This window comes from Microcaecilia unicolor, chromosome 1 (assembly GCF_901765095.1).
Source record: "Microcaecilia unicolor chromosome 1, aMicUni1.1, whole genome shotgun sequence".
Taxonomy (NCBI): Eukaryota; Metazoa; Chordata; class Amphibia; order Gymnophiona; family Siphonopidae; genus Microcaecilia; species Microcaecilia unicolor.
In genome coordinates this window covers 109,978,187-109,991,052 of record NC_044031.1, presented here as the reverse complement: position 1 = coordinate 109,991,052, position 12,866 = coordinate 109,978,187, and the positions used below count along the sequence as shown (strand labels likewise).

At 44.2% G+C, this 12,866-nt stretch overlaps 1 protein-coding gene across 3 annotated transcripts in view; it reads left to right on the top strand.

Annotated features, from left to right (window-relative positions):
* Positions 1–12,866, top strand: part of ARMC3 (armadillo repeat containing 3) — a 194,910-nt gene that overhangs the window by 159,521 nt on the left and 22,523 nt on the right. For all 3 annotated transcript variants that reach the window (XM_030199322.1, XM_030199315.1, XM_030199328.1), the window contains one exon: positions 8,088–8,186. In XM_030199322.1, the coding sequence (XP_030055182.1) occupies positions 8,088–8,186 (99 nt within the window). The remainder of the gene's footprint in view (positions 1–8,087; positions 8,187–12,866) is intronic.

Here is a 12,866-nt window from a genome sequence, read left to right as displayed (position 1 = left end):
CACATCTCGAACCTTCCAGCTCACAGGAAGTATCTTCAATTGGTGTGCTGGAGGAGGGGGAGGGGGGATGTGTTGGGGTGGGGGTTCAGGTTATAAGAAGAGGGGTGCGGGGGGGGTTCAGGAAGCGCTACCAGATGCGAGTGAGAGAGTGAGTGTGTGTGTGGGGGGGGTTCAGGAAGCGATTCCAGATGACTGAGTGAGTGTGTGTGTGTGTGGGGGGGGGGGTTCAGGAAGCGATTCCAGATGACTGAGTGAGTGTGTGTGTGTGGGGGGGGGGGGGGGGCAGGGGGTTCCGGAAGCGCTGGCAGATGAGAGAGTGAGTGTGTGTGTATGGGGTTTCAGGAAGCGCTGCGAGATGAGAGTGTGTGTGTGTGTGTGTGTGTGGGGGGGGGGGGTTCAGGAAGCGCTGCCAGATGAGAGAGAGTGAGTGTCTGTGTGTGTGTGTACGGGGTTTCAGGAAGCTCTGGCAGATGAGAGAGAGAGAGTGTATGTGGGGGGGAGGGCGGTTCAGGAAGCGCTGGCAGATGAGAGTGAGAAAGAGTGTGTGTGTTGGAGGGGTGTGTGGGTGTGTGTGTGTGTTGGGGGTTTCAGCTTGGAAGAAGAGGGGTCTGTGTGGAGGGGTCTGGAAGTGCTGCGAGATGAGTGAGTGAGTGTGGGGGGGGCGGTTTATCAAGTGTTTCCACATGAGTGTGTGTGTGTGGGAGGGGCTTCAGGAAGCGCTGCCAGATGAGCGAGAGTGTGTGTGTGTGTGTGGGGGGGGGGTTCAGGAAGCGGTGCGATATGAGAGACTGAGTGTGTGTGTGTGTGGTGGTGGGGGGTTGCCACATGAGTAAGTGAGTGTGTATGTGGAGGGCAGGGATTTCAGGAAGCGCTGCCAGATGAGAGAGAGAGAGAGAGAGAGAGAGAGTGTGTGTGTTGGGGGGGGGGCATTGAGGAAGTGTGGCCAAATGAGAGTGAGTGTGTGTGTGGGGGGGGGGTCAGGAACCACAGCCAGATGAGTGAGTGTGTGGGGGGGCAGGGGTTTCAGGAAGCGCTGGCAGATGAGAGTGTGTGTGTGTTGGGGGGGGCGTTGAGGAAGTGTGGCCAAATGAAAGTGAGTGAGTAAGTGTGTGTGTGGGGGGGGGGGGGGGGGGGTAAGGAAGCGGTGCCAGATGAGAGTGTGTGTGTGTTGTATGGTTCAGTTTTTTTGGGGGGGGGGGAGGGAGGGAGGGAGATCCTGTTTTTAAGAAAAAGTAATGAAGTGCCTCCTCTGCGCGATGCCTCCCCTGCCGCCATCCCACCCACGGCGATACACCTGGCCGCCGCCGCCATCCCACCCACCGTGGCCATCGCACCCACCGTCGCATAGTTTTGCTGGTGGGGGACCCAAAATCCCGCCAGCAGAAGTCCTGTGTGTGTGCTGAGTGAGTCTGACTCCTCCAGCGATCTTCGGCGTTGCTAGCCTGTGCAGGGCGGGGTTCTGTGCGTCTGACGTCCTGCACGTGCAGGATGTCAGACGCACAGAAGCCCTGCCTGCACAGGCTAGCAACGCCGAAGATGACGCCGTAGTCAGCAGACAGGACTTGTGCTGGCGGGGTTTCGGGTCCCCCGCCAGCAAAGCAACGCGAAGGTGAGTGGCTTAGTGGGTTGTTGCGGGGGGGTGTTGGACCTCCTTCTTTTGACCTGCAGCTTTGGGGGGGGGGCGGATGTACCATTATGTGGGCGGGGCTTCTAGTTTTTGAGGTTTGGAGTGCGGGCGGGGGGGGGGGGGTGTGTGTTGGATGTCGGAACAGTGGTCTCCGGAGTCATGTGGACTCCGGAGCTTTGGAGGTGGTTTCCCTTTCCGCGGGTGGGTCGGCAGGGGGAGGAGTAGGGAAACACCTCCTCCCCATGCGTGGGTGCGATCCGTTTGTTTAGTAAGATTTTTTTTCCCACCCTCGACGTCATGACGTTTGACGCGAGGGTGGGGCACGGGTCTGTGGGGTGGCTTCACCACCATGAATCCACGAACCGTTCTGGGAGTCTGAGTGACTTCAGTGACGTCAGTGTCCTCAGAACGTTGAGGGTGCGTTTTATTATAGTAGATATTTGTGCATATGCGATCCTATCACCTTCCAGGCATCTTTCAAATACTGATGTTTGTAGTCATCCTAGTTTGCAGGTTCAGTCACATCTCTCCATATCATTCCTTAGTCTCTGCCTTCTATTTATTGGCTTTATTTTGGAGACCTTTTTTTTTTTTCCATAGGTTAGATATACCTCATCAGGCGGCACATTGCCATTTTTCTTTTTTCCATTTATTTCTTTTTTTCCACTTTTTAATTGCATGGGTTGGTTTTTATTTGTTTGATGCTTCAATCACCTGTGGCACAGTCTTGTATCTCATTTTCAGTCATAGTTTACTTATTGACAACACATTTAGTCACATAGCACATTTTGTCCACATACTTTTGAATTTGTTATTATTTTTAGGCACTATCTGGCGGATTCTATATAGCGTGCCTAGAGATCTATGCTGAAATCCAGATGTATTCTATAACAATGCACGTAACTTTATTGGCTTAACGCCAATCAGCCTATGTAACAGCACTTAACAAGCAATAATGATAACTAATTGGCAATTATAATTTATGCACATAACTCACAGAGCAGATTTTGTAATTAAAACTGCACCCAAATTCTAAAGCGTTCAGTTCAAATGGGGCACGGCTAAGGGCTGGGAAATGGGTGTTTCGTGGGCGTTCCAAAATTTACATGCGTTGTTATAGAATATGGCCCAGTTAGCGTAAATCTACGCATAGGGATTTATGCTACATTATCGTTGGTGTAAATGGACACTTGTAGTTTTAAGTGCTGGGATATCAACTTAATCGTATTCTACATACCACGCATGAATCTAGGCGTCACTTATAGAATATGCTTAGGCGGAAATGTTTACCGCACAGATTTTCTAGGAGCCATTTATAGAATCTGGCCCTATTCTACCCCATTATAATTCACTTTTTTTTGTGCCAAATTGGCCATTTAAACCCCATATGTGTATGCAGCCATTCTAATTTGCATGTGGAACACTGCCGGTTTTTCCTACAGTCACAACTCTGTATCGCTTCTCATTTTTCTGCCACCAAGTGTTGGGTGAGTCCTATTTTCTTATCTCCATTTCCAGTCCTCAGCACATAGTTTTAATCCGTAGCTATTCTTTCTTGGGCTGATGAGACAAAGTCAGCACGGATTTAGTGAAGGGAAGTCTTGCCTCACCAGTCTGCTGCATTTTTTTGAGAGGGTGAACAAACATTTGGACAAAGGGGAACCGGTGGATATTGTGTAACTGGATTTTCAGAAGGCTGACAAAGTGCCTCATGAAAGACTCCAGAGGAAACTGGAGAGTCATAAGAGCTGGTTGATGGATAGGAAGCAGAGAGTAAGATTGAATGGTCAGTATTCTCAATGGAGAAGGGTGGATAGGAAGCAGAGAGTAAGATTGAATGGTCAGTATTCTCAATGGAGAAGGGTAGTTAGTGAGGTCCCTCAGGGATCTGTGCTGGGACCGCTACTTTTTAACATATTTATAAATGACCTAGAGATGGGAGTAACTAGTGCAGTAATTAAATTCGCAGATGACACAATGTTATTCAGGGTCGTCAAATTGCAGGAGGAGTGTGAAAGATTACAGGAGGACCTCGCGAGACTGGACGATTGGGTGTCCAAGTGGCAGATGAATTTCAATGCTGACAAGTGCAAAGTGATGCATGTGGGTAAGAGGAACCCGAATTACAGCTATGTCATTCAAGGTTCCGCGTTAGGAGTCACAGACCTAGAAAGGGATCTGGGAGTCATCGTTGACAAGACGTTGAAAACTTCTGCTCAGTGTGCTGCGGTGGCCAAAAAAGCACACAGAATGTTGAGTATAATTAGGAAAGGGATGGAAAGCAAACACGAGGATGTTATAATGCCGTTGTATCGCTCCATGGTGCGACTGCACCTCGAATATTGTGTCCACGTCTGGTCGCCGCATCTCAAAAAAGATTTAAAGGAATTGGTGAAGGTGCAGAGAAGGGCGACGAAAATGATAAAAGGGATGGAACGACTTCCCTATGAGGAAAGGCTGAGAAGGTTAGGGCTCTTCAGCTTGGAGAAAAGGCGGCTGAGGGGTGATATGATAGAAGTCTACAAAATAATGAGCGGAGTAGAGCGGACAGATGTGAAGCGTTTGTTTACACTTTCAAACAACAATATAACCAGGGGACACAAGATGAAGCTAGAATATGGTAGATTTAAAACAAATAGGAGAAAGTTTTTCTTTACTCAGCTTGTAGTTGGACTCTGGAACTCGTTGCCGGAGAATGTGGTGGCAGCGGCTGGCCTTATGGAGTTTAAGGGGGGTTTGGGCAGATTCCTGAAGGAAAAGTCCATTGAACATTATTAATTTTTTTTTTTTTTTTTGGGGGGGGGGGGGGGTTGCCAGGTTCTTGAAGCCTGATTGGCCGCTGTTGGAGACAGGATGTTGGGCTTGATGGACCCTTGGTCTTTTCCCAGTATGGCGGTGCTTATGTGCTATTTCTATAAGCTTCAGCTTTTATGTTATGACGTATTGTTTTAGCACTTCATTCACACATACAGTTCTGCCCTCGCACTTCAGCTTAGACTTACCTCATTAGCTTTAAACACACATATACACTCATATACATGCACATATATATAATTTTTTTCCAGTACATGTGCAATTTGGTTAATGTTTCTACATATTTCACTTGTGCACCTCAGTTTTCTGTTTACATTTTTATGCTGGTTGCCACCATTCTTCCCGTTCAATTTTTTACCTGCTTACCACTATCCCTACATTTTTATTCAGAAGTTCCTCATGGTATCCTGTGTATGTATATATATATATATATATATATATTTTTTTTTTTTTTTTTTTTTAACCGTCTAACTTCCTTAGCTGTTGCAAGTATATCCATATGCATACAGGACCATATTGCACCAACATACAACAAAGGTACTTATTTATTGATGTTCCTCTTTTACATTTCTTAAATGTACAATGTTCTGTTTTTAGTGTTTACTGTATATATTCTCATTTTGTGATGGACTTATTATTTTTCTGGGTTACATGCGTTTGTTCTGTATTTTATCCATGCTTTGGCAATTCCATTATTAGACATATCTGACTTCTACTCCATCGTTTTAGTTTCTAACCATCCATTGACATTTGTTCAGATATTCCTTTTTATGTATTTGCATTATTTAGTATTTTTTATGTATTTGCATTTTAGCACAATTATATATTTACTAGTAAAAAAGGCCCGTTTCTGACACAAATGAAACGGGCGCTAGCAAGGTTTTCCTCGGAGTGTGTATGTTTGGGAGAGTGTATGTGAGAGTGACTGTGAGAGTCAGAGTGAAAGTGTGAGTGTGTGAGAGAGAGAGTGTGTTTGTGAGAGAGTGTGTGTGTGAGAATGAGAGTGTGTGCAAGTGTGTATGTGAGACACAGTGTGATAGAGAGTGTGTGTGTGTGTGCCCATCCATGCTCCTCTGTCCCCTGCCCCCTCCATTCATCCCTATCCAGCATTTCCCTCTCTGCCTGAGGCCTGCCCTGCAATCCATATCCATCCATGCCCATCTGTCCCCTCCATTCATCCCTATCCAGCAATTCCCCTCTCCCTGAGTCCTGCCCTTCCAATCCATGCCCATCCATGCTCATCTGTCACCTGGCCCCTCCATTTTTCCCTATCCAGCATTTCCCCTCTCTGCCTGAGGCCTGCTCTGCAATCCATATCCATCCATGCCCATCTGTCCCCTCCATTCATCCCTATCCAGCAATTCCCCTCTCCCTGAGTCCTGCCCTTCCAATCCATGCCCATCCATGCTCCTCTGTCACCTGGCCCCTCCATTTTTCCCTATCCAGCATTTCCCCTCTCTGCCTGAGGCCTGCTCTGCAATCCATATCCATCCATGCCCATCTGTCCCCTCCATTCATCCCTATCCAGCAATTCCCCTCTCCCTGAGTCCTGCCCTTCCAATCCATGCCCATCCATGCTCCTCTGTCACCTGGCCCCTCCATTTTTCCCTATCCAGCATTTCCCCTCTCTGCCTGAGGCCTGCTCTGCAATCCATTTCCATCCATGCCCATCTGTCCCCTCTATTCATCCCTATCCAGCAATTGCCCTCTCTTCCTGAGCCCTGCCATCCCAATCCATGCCCATCCATGCTCCTCTGTCCCCTGCCGCCTCCATTCATCCTTTTGCAGCAAGTCCCCTGTCTCCCTTTCATGACCCCCCCTTGCATCCATGCTCCTCTCTCTCCCATGTCCCAGCCTGGGCCGCCCTCTTCTTCCCCCCCCCCCCCCCTTTGCATCCATGCTGTCGTTTCTCCCCTGCCCTCCCGCTCCCATTGTTGTTCTTTAGTGGCCACCCTCTTCTCTCCCCCCAACATGGTTGTTTTTTTTTTTTTTTTCTTGTTTTCAAATTTACCTCCGTGCCGGTTCCGGCAGCGAAGCGTCAGGGAAGGAGGCGGCGCTCCCGACGTCTAGGTTTCCCTTCGCTGTGTTCCGCCTTCTTTTGACGTCATCCTTGACGATACCCTTTAAGGGTGACTGCCAAACCCCAAACACAGCCTGTAAGAAGTTCTCTCTCTCTCTCCTCTCTCTCTGCTCTTCTGAGTTTCCAGGTCTGGCTCCAGTTGGATTATCTTAGCCAGGTCCCAGTTGCTAGACATAAGTTGTAAAGGCATATGCTGGGGCTTCAGTTCTTCCTTACCTGGACCTCCTTAACCCCACTCTTGCCCTGTCTTTTATACTTCTTGGTTCTGACCACTCCTCCTATCTCACTTCCTCCCTGGGCATGACTATTGGTTTGAAGGTGGCTCAGGCTGTCTGAGGGACTATTCTTAAGGGTGAAGGGACAGTATTCTGTATAACCCCTCACAGCTTGGTTAATGCCACATTAACTGCTAGTGTAAAGCTGCATTAAGGGGTGTTTACGGTATTTTTGCAGTTAACGTGTGATAAATTGGGCATTAAGTACTTATGATGTCAGAGAGTGGGCATGGAAGGTGTTAGGCAGTTAACACACTGTTCTTACTATGCACTAACTGCCTAACTCAGAGTTAATGTGAGACCAGTTACTCACATTAACTCTCGGTGGGTGCCACATGCTAATGACAACATTAATGCATGACTTGCAATGAAAATAATGGGGAAAAGTTCCACACAAAATTTGCAGTTACTCCATGGTAAAATCCCACATTAAGGGCCCTGCTTACTAAGCCGTGCTCATTTACTGCTAATTTGTTATAATTCTCCATATCATTTTAATTGTTTTGTGTAAACTTAGCTATGCAACATCTTTTTCATTGCACACTCTTGCACTTTGTTGTTCTTTTTGCTATTGCAACATTAGAAAATTTTCCTCTTTTTGTATTTCCTTTAAAATTAATAAAACTTTTTGAACTAAAAAAAAATTACCATGCACTAACATTAGAGACACCCATAGGTGTGATCTTGAATTTATCCTGGGTGTCTGTAGTGTTAGCATGCACCAATAACGCTAGTGTGCCTTAGTAAACAGGACCCTGTCGTGGTAACCGCAAATTATGTTTTAGTTTATTATGGTTCAAGTATGTTTTTTATTATTATATTTAATTTTTCTTTTGTATCTACATTTGTTTTTATTGTACTCCACTCTGTATATCTTTGGATTATATATGTTTAAATTAAATTAATCTGTCTCTGCAAAACCACCATTACTGCTCAGCAGGTCAGTTACTGTTCTCAATATTGTTAAAAACAATAACAAGAAGAAAAGACAAGAAAACAAAATTTACTACTTGTAAAATGAACCAAACTGGCTACTCAAGAAAAAAGTGTGGTTACAATAAAATGAAAAAGTACTTTTTGATGTGCAGCCTTAAAGTTTTTGATAACCATTGTACACTCTGAAACAAAACTTGAGATGTCTTGCTGTTTTGGTTGTTACATTTGTTACCCTGATACACGCTTATGTGTAAGTCCCAATTTTTTTTTCTAGAAATAATAATAATAATTGAGCACTCTTCTGCCTTTATTGACCTTATAATTTGACTGAACTATAAAATAACTCTCATTCTAGCACAGCAGTGTCATCTCCTGCGGAGGAAAAGCAAGAACCTTCATCAAGACGATCTCCTGCTTCTCCACCCAAAGGAACTGCAAAAGAAAAATCGTCAAGGTATGACTTTTTTTTAGTTACTAATATAACATTTCAGAAAAAAATCATTAGAAATACCTATTATTTGTTCTTACCTATAAACTTCTAAAATAGAAGAAGCTTTCTTCCAGTTGTGACATTTACTTCCTGTCTGTAATTTTTTTTTTCTGTAGAAGATTTTTTCTAAGTTGGTGTGTGCAGTTATCATTTTTAGCAGCCTGTATGTTGGCCTACAAGTTAGTTGTGGCATATTTTGCAACGTATCCGTCATGCTATATCTACACGGTGTCCGGAAGATACAAGACCCCTTAGTTTAAAAATACTTTGTAGTTGTTTAAACATTTACCCCCCCCCCCCCCCTTTACAAATGGGCTGTGTTGGCATTACCACTAGTGCAGCTTTGTGAAAGGAGGAGTTATATGAATTTTGAAAATACATTAGTCCAACCTTTATTAGGAAATTCCCTTAGCAAACACTTTGCGCCATATGCCTTATTTTGTCTCAAAAATTTAATTGCAACTTTATCTTCTTTGCTAAACGCCATTTTGCTAAAACAAAACTTAATGCTGTTGTTTTCAAAGGATCATCCAGTTTTTACAGCAGCTTGCAGTAACACCTGTCAATAATAGTAATGCTTTTTTAATAGTACATTTGTTTTGGGCCTGTTTGAAAAAATGTTGGGGGTCCCGTTTTTTCCAGATATCGTGTAGTCTAACTACAGATACATGTTGAAATGAACATATTATACCAGTCTTCAGAAATCTCCCTTGGCGTCCTGTTTTTTTTTTTTTTAGGGCATTTCTCTTGAATTTTTTTTTTAATGGAAAATGCTTTGTTCTCTTATTTTCATTCTGTCCAACTCATGGATGTTGGAAAGAAATTATAAAATATTGTGCGGTGAATGTCTGTGTCTGGGGGCAATGTAACTCTTTGAAAGTTTAACAGAACAAGACAAATTTGGCATGGGATGAAAGCCAGTGAAAAGACGCATCTAATTTGAAAATGATACAGATTAGACAGAGTTCCAAACAAATATGCTCCTCAAAAAAAGAACCAGTGCATTTCTGTGGGAGAAGCAGTTCCAGCTTCTGCAGCATTGAAACTTTTCACAGTGAGACATTAGCAGATAGGGAGTTGCTGCTTTTAAACTGTTTCTACCTCTTCTCTGTTCTGCCAGTCAGAGACACAGAGCCAACACATACACACACAGTGACATAGTAGATGACAACAGATAAAGACCTGATTAGTCCATCCAGTCTACCCAACGGTCACATTCATTATTAGTTCATGATTAAACCAACAATGAATGTGGTATAATATACTTGATCCTGGTATTTCTTTGCCTTTTCTAGGACATAGATGGTAGAAGTCCACCCATCACTGTCCTTATATTCCAACTACTGGAATTGCTGTCGAAGCCTATTCCAGTCTATCACAATCTGTCTTGCCATATATGGGAAGAACAGTGGAAAAAAAACCGTACCAGAGAGATTAAATGAATTCTTTGCTTCGGACTTCACCGAGGAAGATTTGGGTGGGATACCGGTGCCAGAAATGGTATTCGAAGCTGACGTGTCAGAGAAACTTAATGAATTCTCTTTAACCTGGAGAATGTAATGGGGCAGTTCTACAAACTGAAGAGTAGCAAATCTCCTGGACCGGATGGTATTCATCCCAGAGTACTGATAGAACTGAAAAATGAACTTACGGAGCTATTGTTAGTAATATGTAATTTATCCTTAAAATCGAGCATGGTACCGGAAGATTGGCCAACGTAACGCTGATTTTGAAAAAAGGTTCCAGAGGAGAACCAGGAAATTATAGACTGGTGAGACTGACGTCGGTGCCGGGCAAAATGGTAGAGACTATTATAAAGATCAAAATTACAGAGCATATTCAAAAGCATGGATTAATCAGACAAAGAGGTGCATTTTCAAAAGGGACGTCCATGTTTTGATATGGACGTCCTCGCAAAACATCCCGACCCAGGGGCAGGGAAACCCTTATTTTTGAAACAAGATGGACGTCCATCTTTCGTTTCGAAAATACCATCAGGGACGTCCAAGTCCTGAAACTTGGTCGTCCCTAGACTTGGTCGTTTCTGATTTTCGGCAATAATAAAAACCAAGGACATCCATCTCAGAAACAACCAAATGCAAGACATTTGGACATGGGAGGAGCCAGCATTTGTAGTGCACTGGTCCCTCTGACATGCCAGGACACCAACCGGGCACCCTAGGGGGCTCTGCGGTGTACTTCATAAATTGCTTCAGGGTACATAGCTCCCTTACCTTGTGTGCTGAGCCGCCCAACCCCCCCCCCCCCAAAAAAAAAACCCCACTACCCCCAACTGTACACCACTACCATAGCCCTTACGGGTGAAGGGGGCACCTAGATGTGGGTACAGTGGGTTTCTGGTGGGTTTTGGAGGGCTCGCTGTTTCTCTTTGGTGGTCATCTGGTCATTTTGGGCACCTTTTTGTGCCTTGGTTGTAAAAAAAACATGACCAGGTAAAGTTGCCAATGTGTTTGTCAGGAACATCCTTGTTTCTTTCGATTATGGGTTGAGGACGTCCAAGTGTTAGGCACGCCCAAGTCCCGCCTTTGCTAAGCCTCCGATACGCCCCCTTGAACTTTGGCCATCCCTGCGACGGAAAGCAGTTGGGGGACGTCCAAAATCGGCTTTCGATTATACTGATTTGGACGACCCTGGGAGAAGGACAATCCATCTTCCGATTTGTGTCAAAAGATGGGTGTCCTTCTGTTTCGAAAATGAGCCCGAAAATGAGCCCAAAACTCAACATGGATTTAGTGAAAGGAAATCTTTCCTCACTAATGTACTGTATTTCTTTGAAGGGGTGAACAAACATGTGGCTAAAGGTGAGCCGATTGATATTTGACAAAGTATTTCATGAAAGACTCCAAAGGAAATTGGAGAGTCATGGGATAGGAGGTAGTGTTCTATTGTGGATTAAAAACTGGTTAAAAGATAGAAAAGTGAGAGTAGAGTTAAGTGATCAGTATTTTCAATGGAGAAGGCTAGTTAGTGGGGTTCCCCAGGAGTCTGTGCTCGGACCGCTGCTCTTTAACATATTTATAAATGACCTAGAGATGGGAGTGACTATTGAGGTAATTAAATTTGCTGATGACACAAAATTATTCAAAGTTGTTAAATCGCGGGAGGATTGTGAAAAATTACAAGCGGACCTTACGAGATTGGGAGACTGGGTGTCTAAATGGCAGATGACGTTTAATGTGAGCAAGTGCAAAGTGATGTATGTGGGAAAGAGGAACCCGAATTATAGCTACGTCATGCAAGGTTCCATATTAGGAGTCACAGACCAAGAAAGGGATCTAGGTGTCGTCGTTGATGATTCGTTGAAACCTTCTACTCAGTGTGCTGCTGCTGTGGCTAAGAAAGCAAATAGAATGTTAGGAATTATTAGGAAAGGAATGGAAAACAAACATGAGGATAATGCCTTTGTATCGCTCCATGGTGCAACCGCTCCTCGAATATTCATCTCAAAAAAGATATAGTGGAATTAGAAAAGGTGCAGAGAAGGGCGATGAAAATGATAAAGGGGATGGGACGACTGCCCTATGAGGAAAGGCTAAAGCGGCTAGGGCTCTTCAGCTTGGAGAAAAGGCGGCTGAGGGGCGATATGATAGAGGTCTATAAAATAATGAGTGGAGTTGAACGGGTAGATGTGAAGCGTCTGTTTACGCTTTCCAAAAATACTAGGACTAGGGGTCATGCGATGAAGCTACAATGTAATAAATTTAAAATGAATTGGAGAAAATGTTTTTTCACTCAACGTGTAATTAAACTCTGGAATTCGTTGCCAGAGAATGTGGTAAAAGCGGTTAGCGTAGCAGAGTTTAAAAAAGGTTTGGGCGGCTTCCTAAAGGAAAAGTCCATAGACCATTTTTAAATGGGGAAAATCCACTATTTCTGGGATAAGCGGTATAAAATGTTTTGTATTTTTGGGGGGATCTTGCCAGGTATTTGTGACCTGGATTGGCCACTGTTGGAAACAGGATGCTGGGCTTGATGGACCTTTGGTCTTTCCCAGTATGGCAATACTTATGTACTTGTGTAAGTCTGTCTGGCACCAGCCTTCGTCCTTCACAACCAGAGTTGCCATCTAAGCACCACTTGACACGTCAACACCATCCATTTTCTAATTAGAGATCCCTACAGACAAACACATACAAAACATAGATACACATACAATACAGATACACTTGCAACACAAATACACTAACATACAACACACAAACATATCACATGCACATTATGTTCAAAGACAACTCAGATAAATAAACAGACACACATATATTGGGTGTATAAATAATTCCACAAGGTGCTTCACATTTGTGTACTACTCGGTGCTGCCACACCCCTATCCTTGATGGACTGCCTTTCAGTGATTCAAATGAGTATGCCATTTTCTTTGTTGTAAATTGTACTGTGAAACCTACTAATAAATGGACAATAGGGAGGAAACTTGGATCCTGAAATATATTCCAGCATTTCCTCTCTTTCTTTTCACCCGATAACAAATGGCTAAGTTGCAACAGAATCTTGAATAGAAACTCTAATAGTAGCAGCAGAGAGAAGGAGGAACATTGTAGCACAGTAGTACACCTTGAAATCCCTTGTACCTTGCCTGCAGCTGGGGGCATTGACTGAGGTGCTTCC